The sequence below is a fragment of the Dendropsophus ebraccatus genome, chromosome 6 (genome assembly GCF_027789765.1).
Source record: "Dendropsophus ebraccatus isolate aDenEbr1 chromosome 6, aDenEbr1.pat, whole genome shotgun sequence".
NCBI classification, from domain to species: domain Eukaryota; kingdom Metazoa; phylum Chordata; class Amphibia; order Anura; family Hylidae; genus Dendropsophus; species Dendropsophus ebraccatus.
Genome location: NC_091459.1, coordinates 6,227,458 through 6,241,393, shown reverse-complemented (window position 1 = coordinate 6,241,393; position 13,936 = coordinate 6,227,458). Strand labels below are relative to the sequence as shown.

Genomic DNA, 13,936 nt, shown 5'->3' with positions numbered 1-13,936 from the left:
TATATATATATATATATATATATATATGTGTATGTATGTATGTATGCACAGTGCTTTGTGTTGTGATTAGGGGAGGGGGGCCCCTTAAAATTTTTTGCTATGAGGCCCTGTGAATCAGAGGTCAGGGGTTATCAGAGCAACAGAAACAAAGCATGTATGTGTGTATGTATATATATATATATATATATATATATAATGTATGTTTGTGTTGTGATTAGGGGAGGGGGGCCCCTTAAAAATTTTTGCTATGAGGCCCTGTGAATCCTAGCTACTCCCCTGCCTCCAACGTCCTATGAAAATAAAATTACCCCTCTCCAACATGCAGCCCCATGTAAAATAACATCACACCACTCATACATGCAGCCCCATGTAAAATAACATCACACCACTGCTACACGCAGTCCCATGTAAAATAGAATTCTCCTTTCCTTTAGCTTCCTCCAACCAGGACCCATGAAACAATCACTTATCTACAGTCAGTCATACACTCTCATGTAAATCACATCACACCACTGCTACATGCAGTCCCATGTAAATTAAAAATCATTTACCTCCCCTCAACCTCCCCATACAGCCAAGTAAAAACATCACTCCCTTCAAAAATACAGCCCCATGAAAAAATTCATCACTTCCTTCCTTTAGCCTCCTCCAACAATCAGTCCTATGTAAATAACATTTCATCACTATAACATACCGTGTTTCCCGAAAATAAAACAGCGCCTTATATTAATTTTTGCTCCCAAAGATGCTTTTTTCAGGGGATGTTTTTTTTTCTATTTTTTCAAGAAGAATTCACAGGTCACATGCACAGCAGGGACAGCTTATGGTATGGCGGCTTCTTGCCACCAGGGGGAGCTTACCACAAGACACTCGTACAGGACAGCAGGGACAGCATACCGTATGGCAGCAGGTATGGCAGTAGGGGACAAAGAGCCGCAAGAGCCGCAGGAGCCGCAGGTGACGGTCTCCATGTCCTCCATGCAGCTGTTCTGCAAGGAACTGTCCAGAGCAGCAGCAAATCCCCATAGAAAACCTCTTCTGCTCTGGACAGTTCCTGACATGGACAGAGGTGGCAGCAGAGAGCACTGTGTCAGACTGAAAAGAATACACCACTTACTGCAGGACATACAGCAGTTGATAAGTACTGGAAGATTTAGGATTTTTTAATAGCAGTAAATTACAAATTTATATAACTTTCTGAAACTAGTTGATTTGAAAGAAAAAGATTTTCGCCGGGGTACCACTTTAAGCAAATGACAGGATGCCACTATATCAGTCCCAGCAGGATGAGATGACAGAACTGTTCCTTTGCTCCACACAGTCTGGACTCCGGCTGCTATGAGGGAGGGGGGATTGAGCCTCTATTATTGGCTGGATCTAAGTTTCGTTTCTCAGTAAATGTCTCTGTTCTGTAGGCAGCCGCTGTCTCCTGTCTCCTGTCTCCTGTCCGCTGTCTCCTGCCCCTGTCTCCTGTCCGCTGTCTCCTGCCCCTGTCTCCTGTCCCCTGTCCGCTGTCCCCTGTGCACATAGACCATAGAACATGGAGGAACATATCTGGAAAGAGGAATTTGACAACGAAATACAGGAGAGAGGAGTGCCGGGTAAATGGGATCTCTACCAGGATGAAAGGCTTCATATGCAAGAGATAGGGGCAAAGTACCAACAGCGCACATTCGGGAGGTAAGAGTGACTATATATAGAGAAGTATAAAGCATAAATATAAGTATATAGTATATAGCATAAATATAGGTATATAGCATAAATATAAGTATATAGCATAAATATAAGCATATAGCATAAATATAAGCATATAGCATATAGCATTATTATAGGTATATAGCATAAATATAAGTATATAGCATAAATATAGGTATATAGCATAAATCTAAGTATATAGCATAAATATAGGTATATAGCATAAATATAGGTATATAGCATAAATATAAGCATATAGCATTATTATAAGTATATCGCATATAGCATAAATATAAGTATATAGCATATAGCATTATTATAGGTATATAGCATATATATAAGTATATAGCATATAGCATAAATATAGGTATATAGCATAAATATAAGTATATAGCATAAATATAGGTATATAGCATAAATCTAAGTATATAGCATAAATATAGGTATATAGCATAAATATAGGTATATAGCATAAATATAAGCATATAGCATTATTATAAGTATATCGCATATAGCATAAATATAAGTATATAGCATATAGCATTATTATAGGTATATAGCATATATATAAGTATATAGCATATAGCATAAATATAGGTATATAGCATAAATATAAGTATATAGCATATAGCATAAATATAAGTATATAGCATATAGCATTATTATAGGTATATAGCATATAGCATAAATATAAGTATATAGTATATAGCATAAATATAAGTATATAGTATATAGCATAAATATAAGTATATAGTATATAGCATAAATCTAAGTATATAGTATATAGCATAAATCTAAGTATATAGTATATAGCATAAATATAAGTATATAGCATATAGCATAAATATAAGTATATAGTATATAGCATATAGCATAAATATAAGTATATAGTATATAGCATAAATCTAAGTATATATATTACATAGCATAAATATAAGTATATACAGTAGCGGTCTTGGGCACCTCGCATCCCACGCAATTGCGTGGGGCCCCCGACATCCAGGGGGGCCCCACTCTGGTGCCCAAGACCGCTGTGGCTAACTATGTGGGCTCGTAACGAGCGCACATAGTTACAGGCAGCAGCGGCACTGACAGGGCAGGAGCCATTGGCTCCCTCCCTGTCAGTCAATCTTGTGGCCGCAGGAAGTGTTTTCCCTGCGGTCACAAGAGGCTGCTCTGTGTCTCTGGTGCCGGCGCTCGAGGCGTCACTGGAGCGCCGGTGCCATGACAACGGGAGAGCGGCCTTATGTGACCGCAGGGGAAACACTTCCCGCAGCCACAAGAGGGAAGAGAAGAGAAGAGGAGATGCCGGTCCCAGGTGAGTAAAAATGTTTTTTTTTTTTTGTTTTTTTTGGAGGTAGAGCACACAGTGGGGGCCTATATAAAACGGGGGAAAGAGCACAGGGGGAGCTATATAAACGGGGGAAAGAGCACAGGGGGGGCTATATAAACGGGGGAGAGAGCACAGGGGGGCTATATAAACGGGGGAGAGAGCACAGGGGGGCTATATAAACGGGAGAGAGCACAGGGGGGCTATATAAATGGGGGGGAGGGCACAGGGGGCTATATAAATGGGGGGGAGGGCACAGGGGGCTATATAAACGGGGGAAAGCACAGGGGGGCTATATAAACGGGGGAGAGCACAGGGGGCTATATAAACGGGGGAGAGAGCACAGGGGGGGTATATAAACGGGGGAGAGCACAGGGGGCTATATAAACAGGGGAGAGAGCACAGGGGGGCTATATAAATGGGGGGGAGCACAGGGGGCTATATAAACGGGGGAGAGCACAGGGGGGCTATATAAACGGGGAGAGAGCACAGGGGGGCTATATAAACGGGGAGAGCGCACAGGGGGGCTATATAAACAGGGGAGCACACAGGGGGGCTCTATATAAGTGGGGGAGTGCATGATCTATATAAACAGGGGGAGCGCACAGGGGGGCTATATAAACAGGGAGCGCACAGGGGGGCTATATAAACAGGGAGCGCACAGGGGGGCTATATAAACGGGGGGGGGGGGGAGCGCACAGGGGGCTATATAAACGGGGGGAGCGCACAGGGGGGCTATATAAACGGGGAGAGCGCACAGGGGGGCTATATAAACGGGGGGGAGCGCACAGGGGGCTATATAAATGGGGAGTGCACAGGGGGGCTATATAAACGGGGGGAGAGCACAGGGGGCTATATAAACGGGGGAGCGCACAGGGGGCTATATAAACGGGGGAGAGCACAGGGGGGCTTCATAAACGGGGGGAGCGCACAGTGGGGGTCTATATAAACGGGGGAGCGCACAGGGGGGCCATATAAACAGGGGAGCACACAGGGGGGCTCTATATAAGTGGGGGAGTGCACGGGGCTATATAAACAGGGGGAGCGCACAGGGGGGCTATATACAAGTGGGGGAGCTCACAGGGGGCTATATACAAGTGGGGGAGCTCACAGGGGGCTATATACAAGTGGGGGAGCTCACAGGGGGCTATATACAAGTGGGGGAGCTCACAGGGGGCTATATACAAGTGGGGGAGCTCACAGGGGGGCTATATAAACAGGGGAGCACACAGGGGGGCTCTATATAAGTGGGGGAGTGCACGGGGCTATATAAACAGGGGGAGCGCACAGGGGGGCTATATACAAGTGGGGAGCTCACAGGGAGGCTATATACAAGTGGGGGAGCACACAGGGGGTATATAAAACTGGGGGCAGCACACGGGGGGTATATACAACTGGGGGGAGCACACGGGTATATACGACTGGGAGAAGCACACAGGGGGTCTATATAGTATACTGGGGGAGCACACAGGGGGGCTATGTATAACTGGGTGATCACACAGGTCTATATATAACTGCGGGAGCACACAGGGGGGTCTATATAACACTGGGGACAGCACACAAGAGGTATATACTACAGGGGGCAGCACACAAGGGGTATTTACTACTGTCGGCAGCGCACAAGGGGTCTATATAACTGGGGGCAGCACACAGCGGTCTTTATTACATTGGGACTGCACAGAAGTGCCTATATGCCTCACTACTATACTGGGGCACAGAACATACCTAATTATTAAGTGGGGGCGCAGGGACACCTTTAATCTGTGGGGGCACAGAGGGGCGTAACTACTATATAGGGGTACAGGGGACCTAACTACTGTATGTGTTGGAGCCTAAAATATTTCTCTGACAGATTCTGGAGGGAAGATTACCAGCCGGGAGAAGACTTCAAGGTGGCTCAGGCTGGATGGAGAGAGAAAGAAAAAAAAAGTAAAAGACGCTGATCAGAGAAGACGCCTCCTGTAAGTCACTGGATGTAACTGCACTCTGTTATAGGGTTGTAGTGTTAGGGCTCATGGTGTGGCAGTATTATGTTATGGCATCATTGGTAATATCTTCCTGTTTTGTTCAGAGCAGTTTTGAGGTGATATGTAATCTCTGTATGGTGGTAGAAGGGTTATAAGAGGACTACGGGGGGGGGGAATGGGGGGGGGGGGAATGGGGGGGCCTCAGACATGACTTTGCTTAGGGCCCCAGAAATGCCAAGACCACCCCTGAGTATATAGCATATAGCATAAATATAAGCACAAAGCATTATTATAGGTATATAGCATAAATATAAGTATATAGCATTATTATAGGCATATAGCATAAATATAGGTATTATAGGTATATAGTGTATACAGTGGCGTAGCTATAGGGGTCGCCGGGGTCGCCATGGCGACCGGGCCCCTACGCTAGGGGGGCCCGCACGGCCCCCCTTGCCACTTGTGACACTGTCACTTTAAGCATCCCGAGAAGCTGCGGCCGCGCAGCTTCTCGGGATGCACAGATCGCTTTGATGTTCCGCCCGCACAGTGAGCGGGCGGAACATTAAAGCGATCAGAATACAGGAGCAGGACCTGTCAGCGTCCTCCTCCTGTATTCTCTCCCATAGGCTGCCGGCACTTCATACCAGCAGCCTATGGGAGGCCGGGACGTGACCTCTCCGGCAGGCGTGATCATGTGACGTCATCACGCCTGCCGGAAGTCCCGTCCCTGCGGCTCGCAAGATGGAGCCCGAAGAGGAGGAAGAGCTGCTGCCTGCACAGCGCGGATTAGGTGAGTAGGATGTTTGTTTTTTTAGGGGCACCTCTGGGGGCATTATTAGTTTGAGGGCACCTCTGGGGGCATTATTATTGTATGGGGGCACCTCTGGGGGCATTATTAGTATATGGGGGCACCTCTGGGGGCATTATTAGTGTATGGGGGCACCTCTGGGGGCATTATTATTGTATGGGAGCACCTCTGGGGGCATTATTATTGTATGGGAGCACCTCTGGGGGCATTATTATTGTATGGGAGCACCTCTGGGGGCATTATTAGTTCTTGGGGGGCACCTCTGGGGGCATTATTATTGTATGGGGGCACCTCTGGGGGCATTATTATTGTATGGGAGCACCTCTGGGGGCATTATTAGTTCTTGGGGGGCACCTCTGGGGGCATTATTATTGTATGGGGGCACCTCTGGGGGCATTATTATTGTATGGGAGCACCTCTGGGGGCATTATTAGTTCTTGGGGGCACCTCTGGGGGCCCTATTAGCTCACGGGGGCACCTCTGGGGGCATTATTATTGTATGGGGGCACCTTTGGGGGCATTATTATTGTATGGGGGCACCTCTGGGGGCATTATTAGTGTATGGGGGCACCTCTGGGGGCATTATTAGTGTATGGGGGCACCTCTGGGGGCATTATTAGTGTATGGGGGCACCTCTGTGGGCGTTATTAGTTCATGGGGGCCACCTCTGGGGGCATTATTAGCTCATGGGGGCACCTCTGGGGGCATTATTAGTTGATGGGGGCAACTCTGGGGGCATTATTAGCTCATGGGGGCACCTCTGGGGGCATTATTAGTTGATGGGGGCACCTCTGGGGGCATTATTAGTTCATGGGGGCACCTCTGGGGCACTATTAGCTCATGGGGGCACCTCTGGGGGCATTATTAGTTCATGGGGGCACCTCTGGGGGCACTATTAGCTCATGGGGGCACCTCTGGGGGCGTTATTAGTTCATAGGGGGCAACTCTGGGGGCATTATTAGTGCATGGGGGCACCTCTGGGGGCATTATTAGTTGATGGGGGCACCTCTGGGGGCATTATTAGTTCATGGGGGCCACCTCTGGGGGCATTATTAGCTCATGGGGGCACCTCTGGGTGCATTATTAGCTCATGGGGGCACCTCTGGGGGCATTATTAGTTGATGGGGGCACCTCTGGGGGCATTATTAGTTCATGGGGGCACCTCTGGGGGCATTATTAGCTCATGAGGGCACCTCTGGGGCCATTATTTGTTCATGGGGGCACCTCTGGGGGCATTATTAGTTCATGGGGGCACCTCTGGGGGCATTATTAGTTCATGGGGGCCACCTCTGGGGGCATTATTAGCTCATGGGGGCACCTCTGGGGGCATTATTAGTTGATGGGGGCACCTCTGGGGGCATTATTAGTTCATGGGGGCACCTCTGGGGCCATTATTTGTTCATGGGGGCACCTCTGGGGGCATAATTAGCTCATGAGGGCACCTCTGGGGGCATTATTATTGTATGGGGGCACCTCTGGGGGCATTATTAGCTCATGGGGGCACAGCAGGGGATCCTACATACAGGGGGCATCCCACATTCCTACTCACTTTACTGCACATTACACCACACAGCGCAGTTACTATGGGAGCCGACAGGGGGGAGGAAGGGAAGGAAGTTGCTAGAAATGTGCGGAGCCTAAATTGTTTGTCTCGCAGGTTCTAAGGGGATGAAACGTATCTGGAAGGAATCATCATGGAGGACTGGGCCGGATGGAGAGGAAAAGGGAAAGTGACGCCTCAGATCAAAGAAGACGTCACCTGTCAGTCACTGTATGGCGGTTTTCTTATTTTGTAGAACATCATTTAGTAGGGGCGCCCCGAGGTGGAAAAGGTTGGGAAGCACTGCGCTAATCTGTCCCGCTGCGCCCGCTGGCACATGCTGTCATCTGATTGGGCCTCTTACCTAATCAGATGACAGCAAGTACCAGCGCCCCCTCCTCCAGACATCTGCCTTGGCGGCCCAAGCTATGTCCTATGGCCGTATCTTTACCGCGTTGAGCTCCAGCTTGTGCTGCATCTACATTATCTGTACTCAGAGATATCACTGTGTTATCTGTTGTGTTACATAGGACTGCAGGTTACATCTACATTATCTGTACTCAGAGATATCACTGTGTTATCTGTGCTGTTACATAGGACTGCAGGTGACTACTACATTATCTGTACTCAGAGATATCACTGTGTTATCTGTGGTGTTACATAGGACTGCAGGTGACTACTATATTATCTGTACTCAGAGGGATATCACTGTGTTATCTGTGCTGTTACATAGGACTGCAGGGGACATCTACTACATGATCTGTACTCAGAGATATCACTGTGTTATCTGTGGTGTTACATAGGACTGCAGGTGACATCTACTACATTATCTGTACTCAGAGATATCACTGCGTTATCTGTGGTGTTACATAGGACTGCAGATGACTACTACATTATCTGTACTCAGAGGGATATCACTGTTATCTGTGGTGTTACATAGGACTGCAGGTGATATCAGGTGACTTCTCCAGGTTGCAGAAGTTCAAACTTCATCATGCCCTGCTGACAGTTTATTATGGGAGTTGTAGTTTTGCAGCATGTGGCTCTTCAGGTTGCAGCACTACAACCCCCATCGTTTCCAACTGGCAGTTCATGATGAGAGTTGTAGTTTTTCAGCTGTAGAGTCAAAGATTGGAATACAATGATTAGGCAATGACACAGTACAGTCCATTATCTATAGGGGGCAGTAGTGCAGTACATGAGGTGGAGGCAGTGACAGGGCATTAGAACATGGTGGCACATTAGAGTCATTGGATATAACGTTAGATAGGACTTTGCCTGATCGGGTGAGATGGGGGGCCCATGCTAAAATTTTGCACCAGGGCCCATCAGCCTTTAGCTACGCCCCTGAGTGTATAGCATAAGTATATAGCATAGTAAGCAATCCTGTACTGTCTTCTGCTAAACCACATACAAAGTGTCTTCTGTTAGATGCAATTCATGTTTTAAATGTGTTTAGAGCTCCTGAAGTGCAGCAAGTTGTATAATACATACATTTACATGGCTCCATGCCTCCTCTGCACAGAATGTTCCTGTGATATCATTAAAGGGGCACTCCAGCAAAAATCTTTTTATTTTCAAATCAACTGGTGTCAGAAGGTTGACAGCTCAGGACAGTTCCTGACACGGACAGAGGTGGCAGCAGAGAGCACTGTGTCAGACTGGAAAGAATACATCACTTCCCGCAGGACATACAGCAGCTGATAAGTACTGGAAGATTTTTTTTTTTTAAATAGAAGTAAATTACAAATCTATATAACTTACTTAACCAGTTGATTTGAAAGAAAAAGATTTTTGCTGGAGTACCCCTTTAATAAAATCGCATGGCTCACTGGCAACAACACAGCTGTCAATGACACCCCCTCCCTCTGTCCGGCTCCTTAGATGCCTAGGTCATTATTGACACCAACCTTGTACCACAGTTGTACAAGTGATCAAACAGCAGCGTGAGTTACAGCTGGGGGGAGAGCAGGGCAGAGCGCTCCACCCCCTGACCGACAGGGACATCTAATTTTGGTTTGATCAGATTGATTGGTCAGATTTGATTGACAGTCGGGGAGTGAAGCACACTGCTATGTTATCTCAGGATTGCAGTAATATTGGAAATCTCTAATGCAGTTTTTCATATGCTGTATATATGTTTTTTAGGTTCTGTTGCTCTGGATGTAAACGCTGGTGGAACTCTGCAGAAGTCCATGTTCTATTCTTTATGAATCTGAACAGATCCCTAAAACAAGGGACGGTAAAGATGAGGGTCTTCAAGCAGGAGTGTAAAAAATGCAGCTTCCCGAAAATGGAAAAGCCGGAGATTAGTGACGAGAACATCACGAGAATCACCAAGAACCTGGTGAACCACATTCTGCAAGTCTTCTATGGCCAGAAGAAGGTGACACAGGACTGGAGACCGGAAGTATACAGCAATGATATGGACGGTCCTCATGACCGCGAGCACTGTGAGGCGTGCAGGATGGGGATATGTAAATGGATAGTGACAACTAAAAATCCACCAACAGTAACAAGTATCCCGGCCCAAAACCCTAATCGTAAGAAAAATGCTTTATTATTATTATTATTATTATTATTATATTTTGACCCCAAGGCAGCAGACCTGGGAGTAGGAGGCAGAGTAGTGATGAGCAAGTACTAAAATGCTCGGGTGTTCGATACTCGAGACGAATATTTCCCGATACTTGGGTGTTTGTTTCGCGTAAGGAACCCCATTGATGTCAATGGGAAACTTGAGTATTTTTGCAGGGGACCCAAACTCGGCCCAGGGAAAGTTGCGTGAAAACCTGTCAACCTCAGAAAATGATGGAAACACCACGGAAATGGACAGGAAACAGCAGGGGCAGCATGAGGCTGTCTAATCGCACCATTACGCCAAATTCTGTTTTTTGGAGGTTGACGTATAGAGTCTGTGTGTAAGTGGTGCTATATGGTGTATGCCACCTGTTACAAAGGACAAAGAGCAGTGAGGTTGAATATGGCTGCACTAAAAAAGACAGCAACCCTGCAGACTGGCTGCATAGAACAACAGATACTGGTCAGACTGTTTTTTGGAGGTTGACGTATAGAGTGTGTGTAAGTGGTGCTATATGGTCTATGCCACCTGTTACACAGGACAATGAGCAGTAAAGTTCTATGCAGCTGTACTACAAATCCCAGCAATACAATGTACAACAGCAGCAGCACCAGCCACAAAAAATATAATAGTACTGAGCACTTCTTTGGGGTCTGTATGCAACACCTAATGTCCCCTTTCTGACAGCAGTCGATCCCCACAGTGTCCTGCTAACATCATAGTAGCTGCACTGCAAGTCCCAGCCAGCAGCCTGGAGTAATAAAAAAAATTAAAAAAATTTAAGCCCTTACAAGGGCTGTTGAGTTCTTTCTCTAGTATATTCCCTGCCTACTGGAACGCTAAATCCTACACTGACACTCTCCCTGACCAGCAGCAGCTCTGTCCCTGATCTCTCACAGCATGCGTCTGAAGCGAGCACTGCCGGCGCCAAGTTTTATATGGCAGGGTCATCTGATCTGGCCAACCAATCACTGCTATCGACATGTATGGGTCCCACGTTATCGCAGGATGTACCAAAGAATCTCCTGCATGTTTATTGGCTGAGAAATAGCGCCCAAACGGATGAGGACATTTTCTCGAGTATCACAAGATGCTCGTCCGAGTAACGAGTACCATCGAGTACCCTAATACTCGATCGAGTACCAAGCTCGGACAAGAATGCTCGCTCATCACTAAGGCAGAGTGCAGCCATAATGCAATTGAAAGATTCATTTCTGTTTTGTCCTTGTTGAGTCTTAGAAAGTGGAAGGAAAAGGAAGAAGATTTAGTTGGATAGTAGAGAGGTAACATCAGGTGACAAGATAGATAGATTTGAGTGTCATCAGCATTGAAATGGTATTTAAAGGGGTTACTCACACAAAAACAAAAAAAAGTTCTTTCAAATCAACTATATAAAAAAAAAAATCTCCAGTCTTCCAGTACTTATCAGCTGCTGTATGTCCTGCAGGAAGTGGTGTGTTCTCTCCAGTCTGACACAGTGCTCTCTGCTGCCACCTCTGTCCATGTCAGGAACTGTCCAGAGCAGGAGAGGTTTTCTATGGGGATTTGCGGCTGCTCTGTACAGTTCCTGACATGGACAGAGGTGGCAGCAGAGAGCACTGTGTCAAACTGGAGAGAATACACCACTTCCTGCAGGACATACAGCAGCTGATAAGTACTGGAAGACTGGAGAGAACACATCACTTGAAACGGACAATGTTATTCATATCGGATGACATCATCTTTTTACTTCTACAGCAACCTACACAGGCCTTGGAGCAGCTTCTCAATCAACAGCAACCTACCCCGCCCATGCTGCTAATGTGAGATATCCCTCTGCCTATCCAAAGTCTGAACCACAAAAAACCACAGCGTCCTCGCCAGCAGCAAGAGGAGAAGATTCTAATATTTTAGGTGCAATCGTTGCAGGAATTGGGGCTTTGGTTCTGTGGTATTTGAGAAAATAAAACAATTATTTTACTGTATTGACCTCTCTTAGGCCCCGTTCACACTGAGCAAACATGGCGGAATTCTGCCGTACTCGGTGTGCTGCAGTAGGTGAATGAGAGGGGGCGCACTTGTCCGCTTTCTCCCCTCTCCGCGGAAAGAAATGACAAGCGGAGAGCGGCGGCAGTGGACGCGCCCTCTCATTCACTTACTGCAGCACACCGAGCACGGCAGGATTCCGCCATGTTTGCTCAGTGTGAACGGGGCCTTATAAAGCAAGTGTATAACTGGTTAGTAATGAACCGCATGTAAAGAGAAAAAATTGTAAATGAAAACAAAACCTGTGCACGGTTACTCACAGAATAAAGTGGATCTTGACGGCCTCCTCTTTCTGAGTATATATTAGATGCGGCTCCTTTTATTCCTCTCTAAGGGTGCGTTCACATTGAGGAATCTGCGCTGGGGAGTCCCCTGCGGATTCTGCCGCTCGGCCCCGCTTGCATCTCTGTCCATCCCATGTCAATTTTATGGGCGGACGGCGGAACCCGCTAGAGCATAGAATGGAGTTAGTGGGACAGGCGGAGAGTGAAGAAGGAGCGTGCGGGGGCAAGTGGCGCAATCCGCAGGGGACTTCTCGGCACGGATTCCTCAATGTGATCACACCCTTAGGGTCCTAATAGACGGGCCACAGATCTGATAGGTCGACACTTGCTTCATCCTCAATATTAGACATGGAGAGAGAGAGCTGCTGCACCTCACACCTATCTGGGATCCCCCCACCTTGCACCTCAACCTATCTGGGATCCCCCCACCTTGCACCTCACACCTATCTGGGATCCCCCCACCTTGCACCTCACACCTATCTGGGATCCCCCCACCTTGCACCTCACACCTATCTGGGATCCCCCCACCTTGCACCTCACACCTATGGCTGACACTAATGCCTCTTGGCTACATTCAAAAAGCAACTCCAGGATGTTGGTATATAATTTGATCAAACCATATTACCTCATGTACCACGTGCAGGTCTCCTTAATTACATGAGTCCCTACACTAACTCCACACTGTGTCAGTCAGCGACCGCAAACCCTGCAAAATGTGCACAAGCAGGGAAGGGAGGCCATGAATGGTCCTGCAAGCCCAATGTAACAGGACCAAACCCCAAGGGCCCCCCCAAACCCAGCAGGCGCGGCCGGTAGAGAAAGCTGCCACCAAGCAACACAAATGTAAACATGGTCTTCAACTAATAAAATGGGGGTATTCTAGTCCTCAAGACCAAATGACAGCCCTTATTCTAACAAGTGATCAATTTAATCAATAAATAGGTAAAAGGATACTGGTAGCAATATTCAAAAGTTAAATCAATATATAAATATAAAATGTAGCATACAACAAAAAATAAATTGTATAAAATACAAGCAATTAATTAGGTGTAGGAAGGTCAGATAGTTGAGAAATAATAATAAATAAGATATAGAATATACAAGTAAAAAATAAAAATAATAAATAGAAATATAGCTGGATGTTAAGATCTAAAAAGTGCTAATCGGTGCGGGTGTAGAGATTTCTCTATAATCTACAATGCCGCTCACTTAGTCCGTGTGTGCCATTGTTTCCAAGAGTTCCTTATGTTATGGGATCAATTAGCAGTTTGCTAGTTGGTCTTGGACTTGTAGTCCTTCTGGAATTGCGGTTCTCTTTGGACTTGTAGTCCTCCTGTGTTTGTATTTAGGTGTATTAGGCTTCTCCAGTCATTCAATGTATCATTATGATACTTTACTGTGTATTTATCTCAGTTCGATGTAAATAGTCATTATAAAATAACAACAAATGTAGTAATAATAAGTTGTACTGATATAGCGCATATAGCGCCTCTCACCCGTCCCGAGATGGTTTGATGGTATCGTTCTCTTTCTGTTAGTATGCAGCGGCCGGTCTTTGACAGTTCCTGAGCTCGAGCGGTCCTGCAGCGCGTCCTCGTGGTTCTGAGGATGTATTTGGCGCGCGCAGTGTCACAGCCTCAATCTCGTTCTCGGCAGCTCCGTCCGGGAACCGGGTGTTAGAGATGGCGGTGATGGTGGCCGCA

General features: G+C 46.6%; 1 protein-coding gene across 1 annotated transcript; it reads left to right on the top strand.

Moving 5' to 3' along the window:
• The first annotated feature begins 1,475 nt into the window (after positions 1-1,475).
• LOC138795404 (receptor-transporting protein 3-like) lies at positions 1,476-12,233 on the top strand. The gene is made up of 3 exons (XM_069974431.1): positions 1,476-1,680; positions 9,492-9,886; positions 11,662-12,233. Exons 1-3 carry the CDS (start codon positions 1,541-1,543, stop codon positions 11,868-11,870), a joined length of 744 nt encoding a protein of 247 aa, XP_069830532.1. The 5' UTR covers positions 1,476-1,540; the 3' UTR covers positions 11,871-12,233.
• Positions 12,234-13,936: the final 1,703 nt, after the last annotated feature.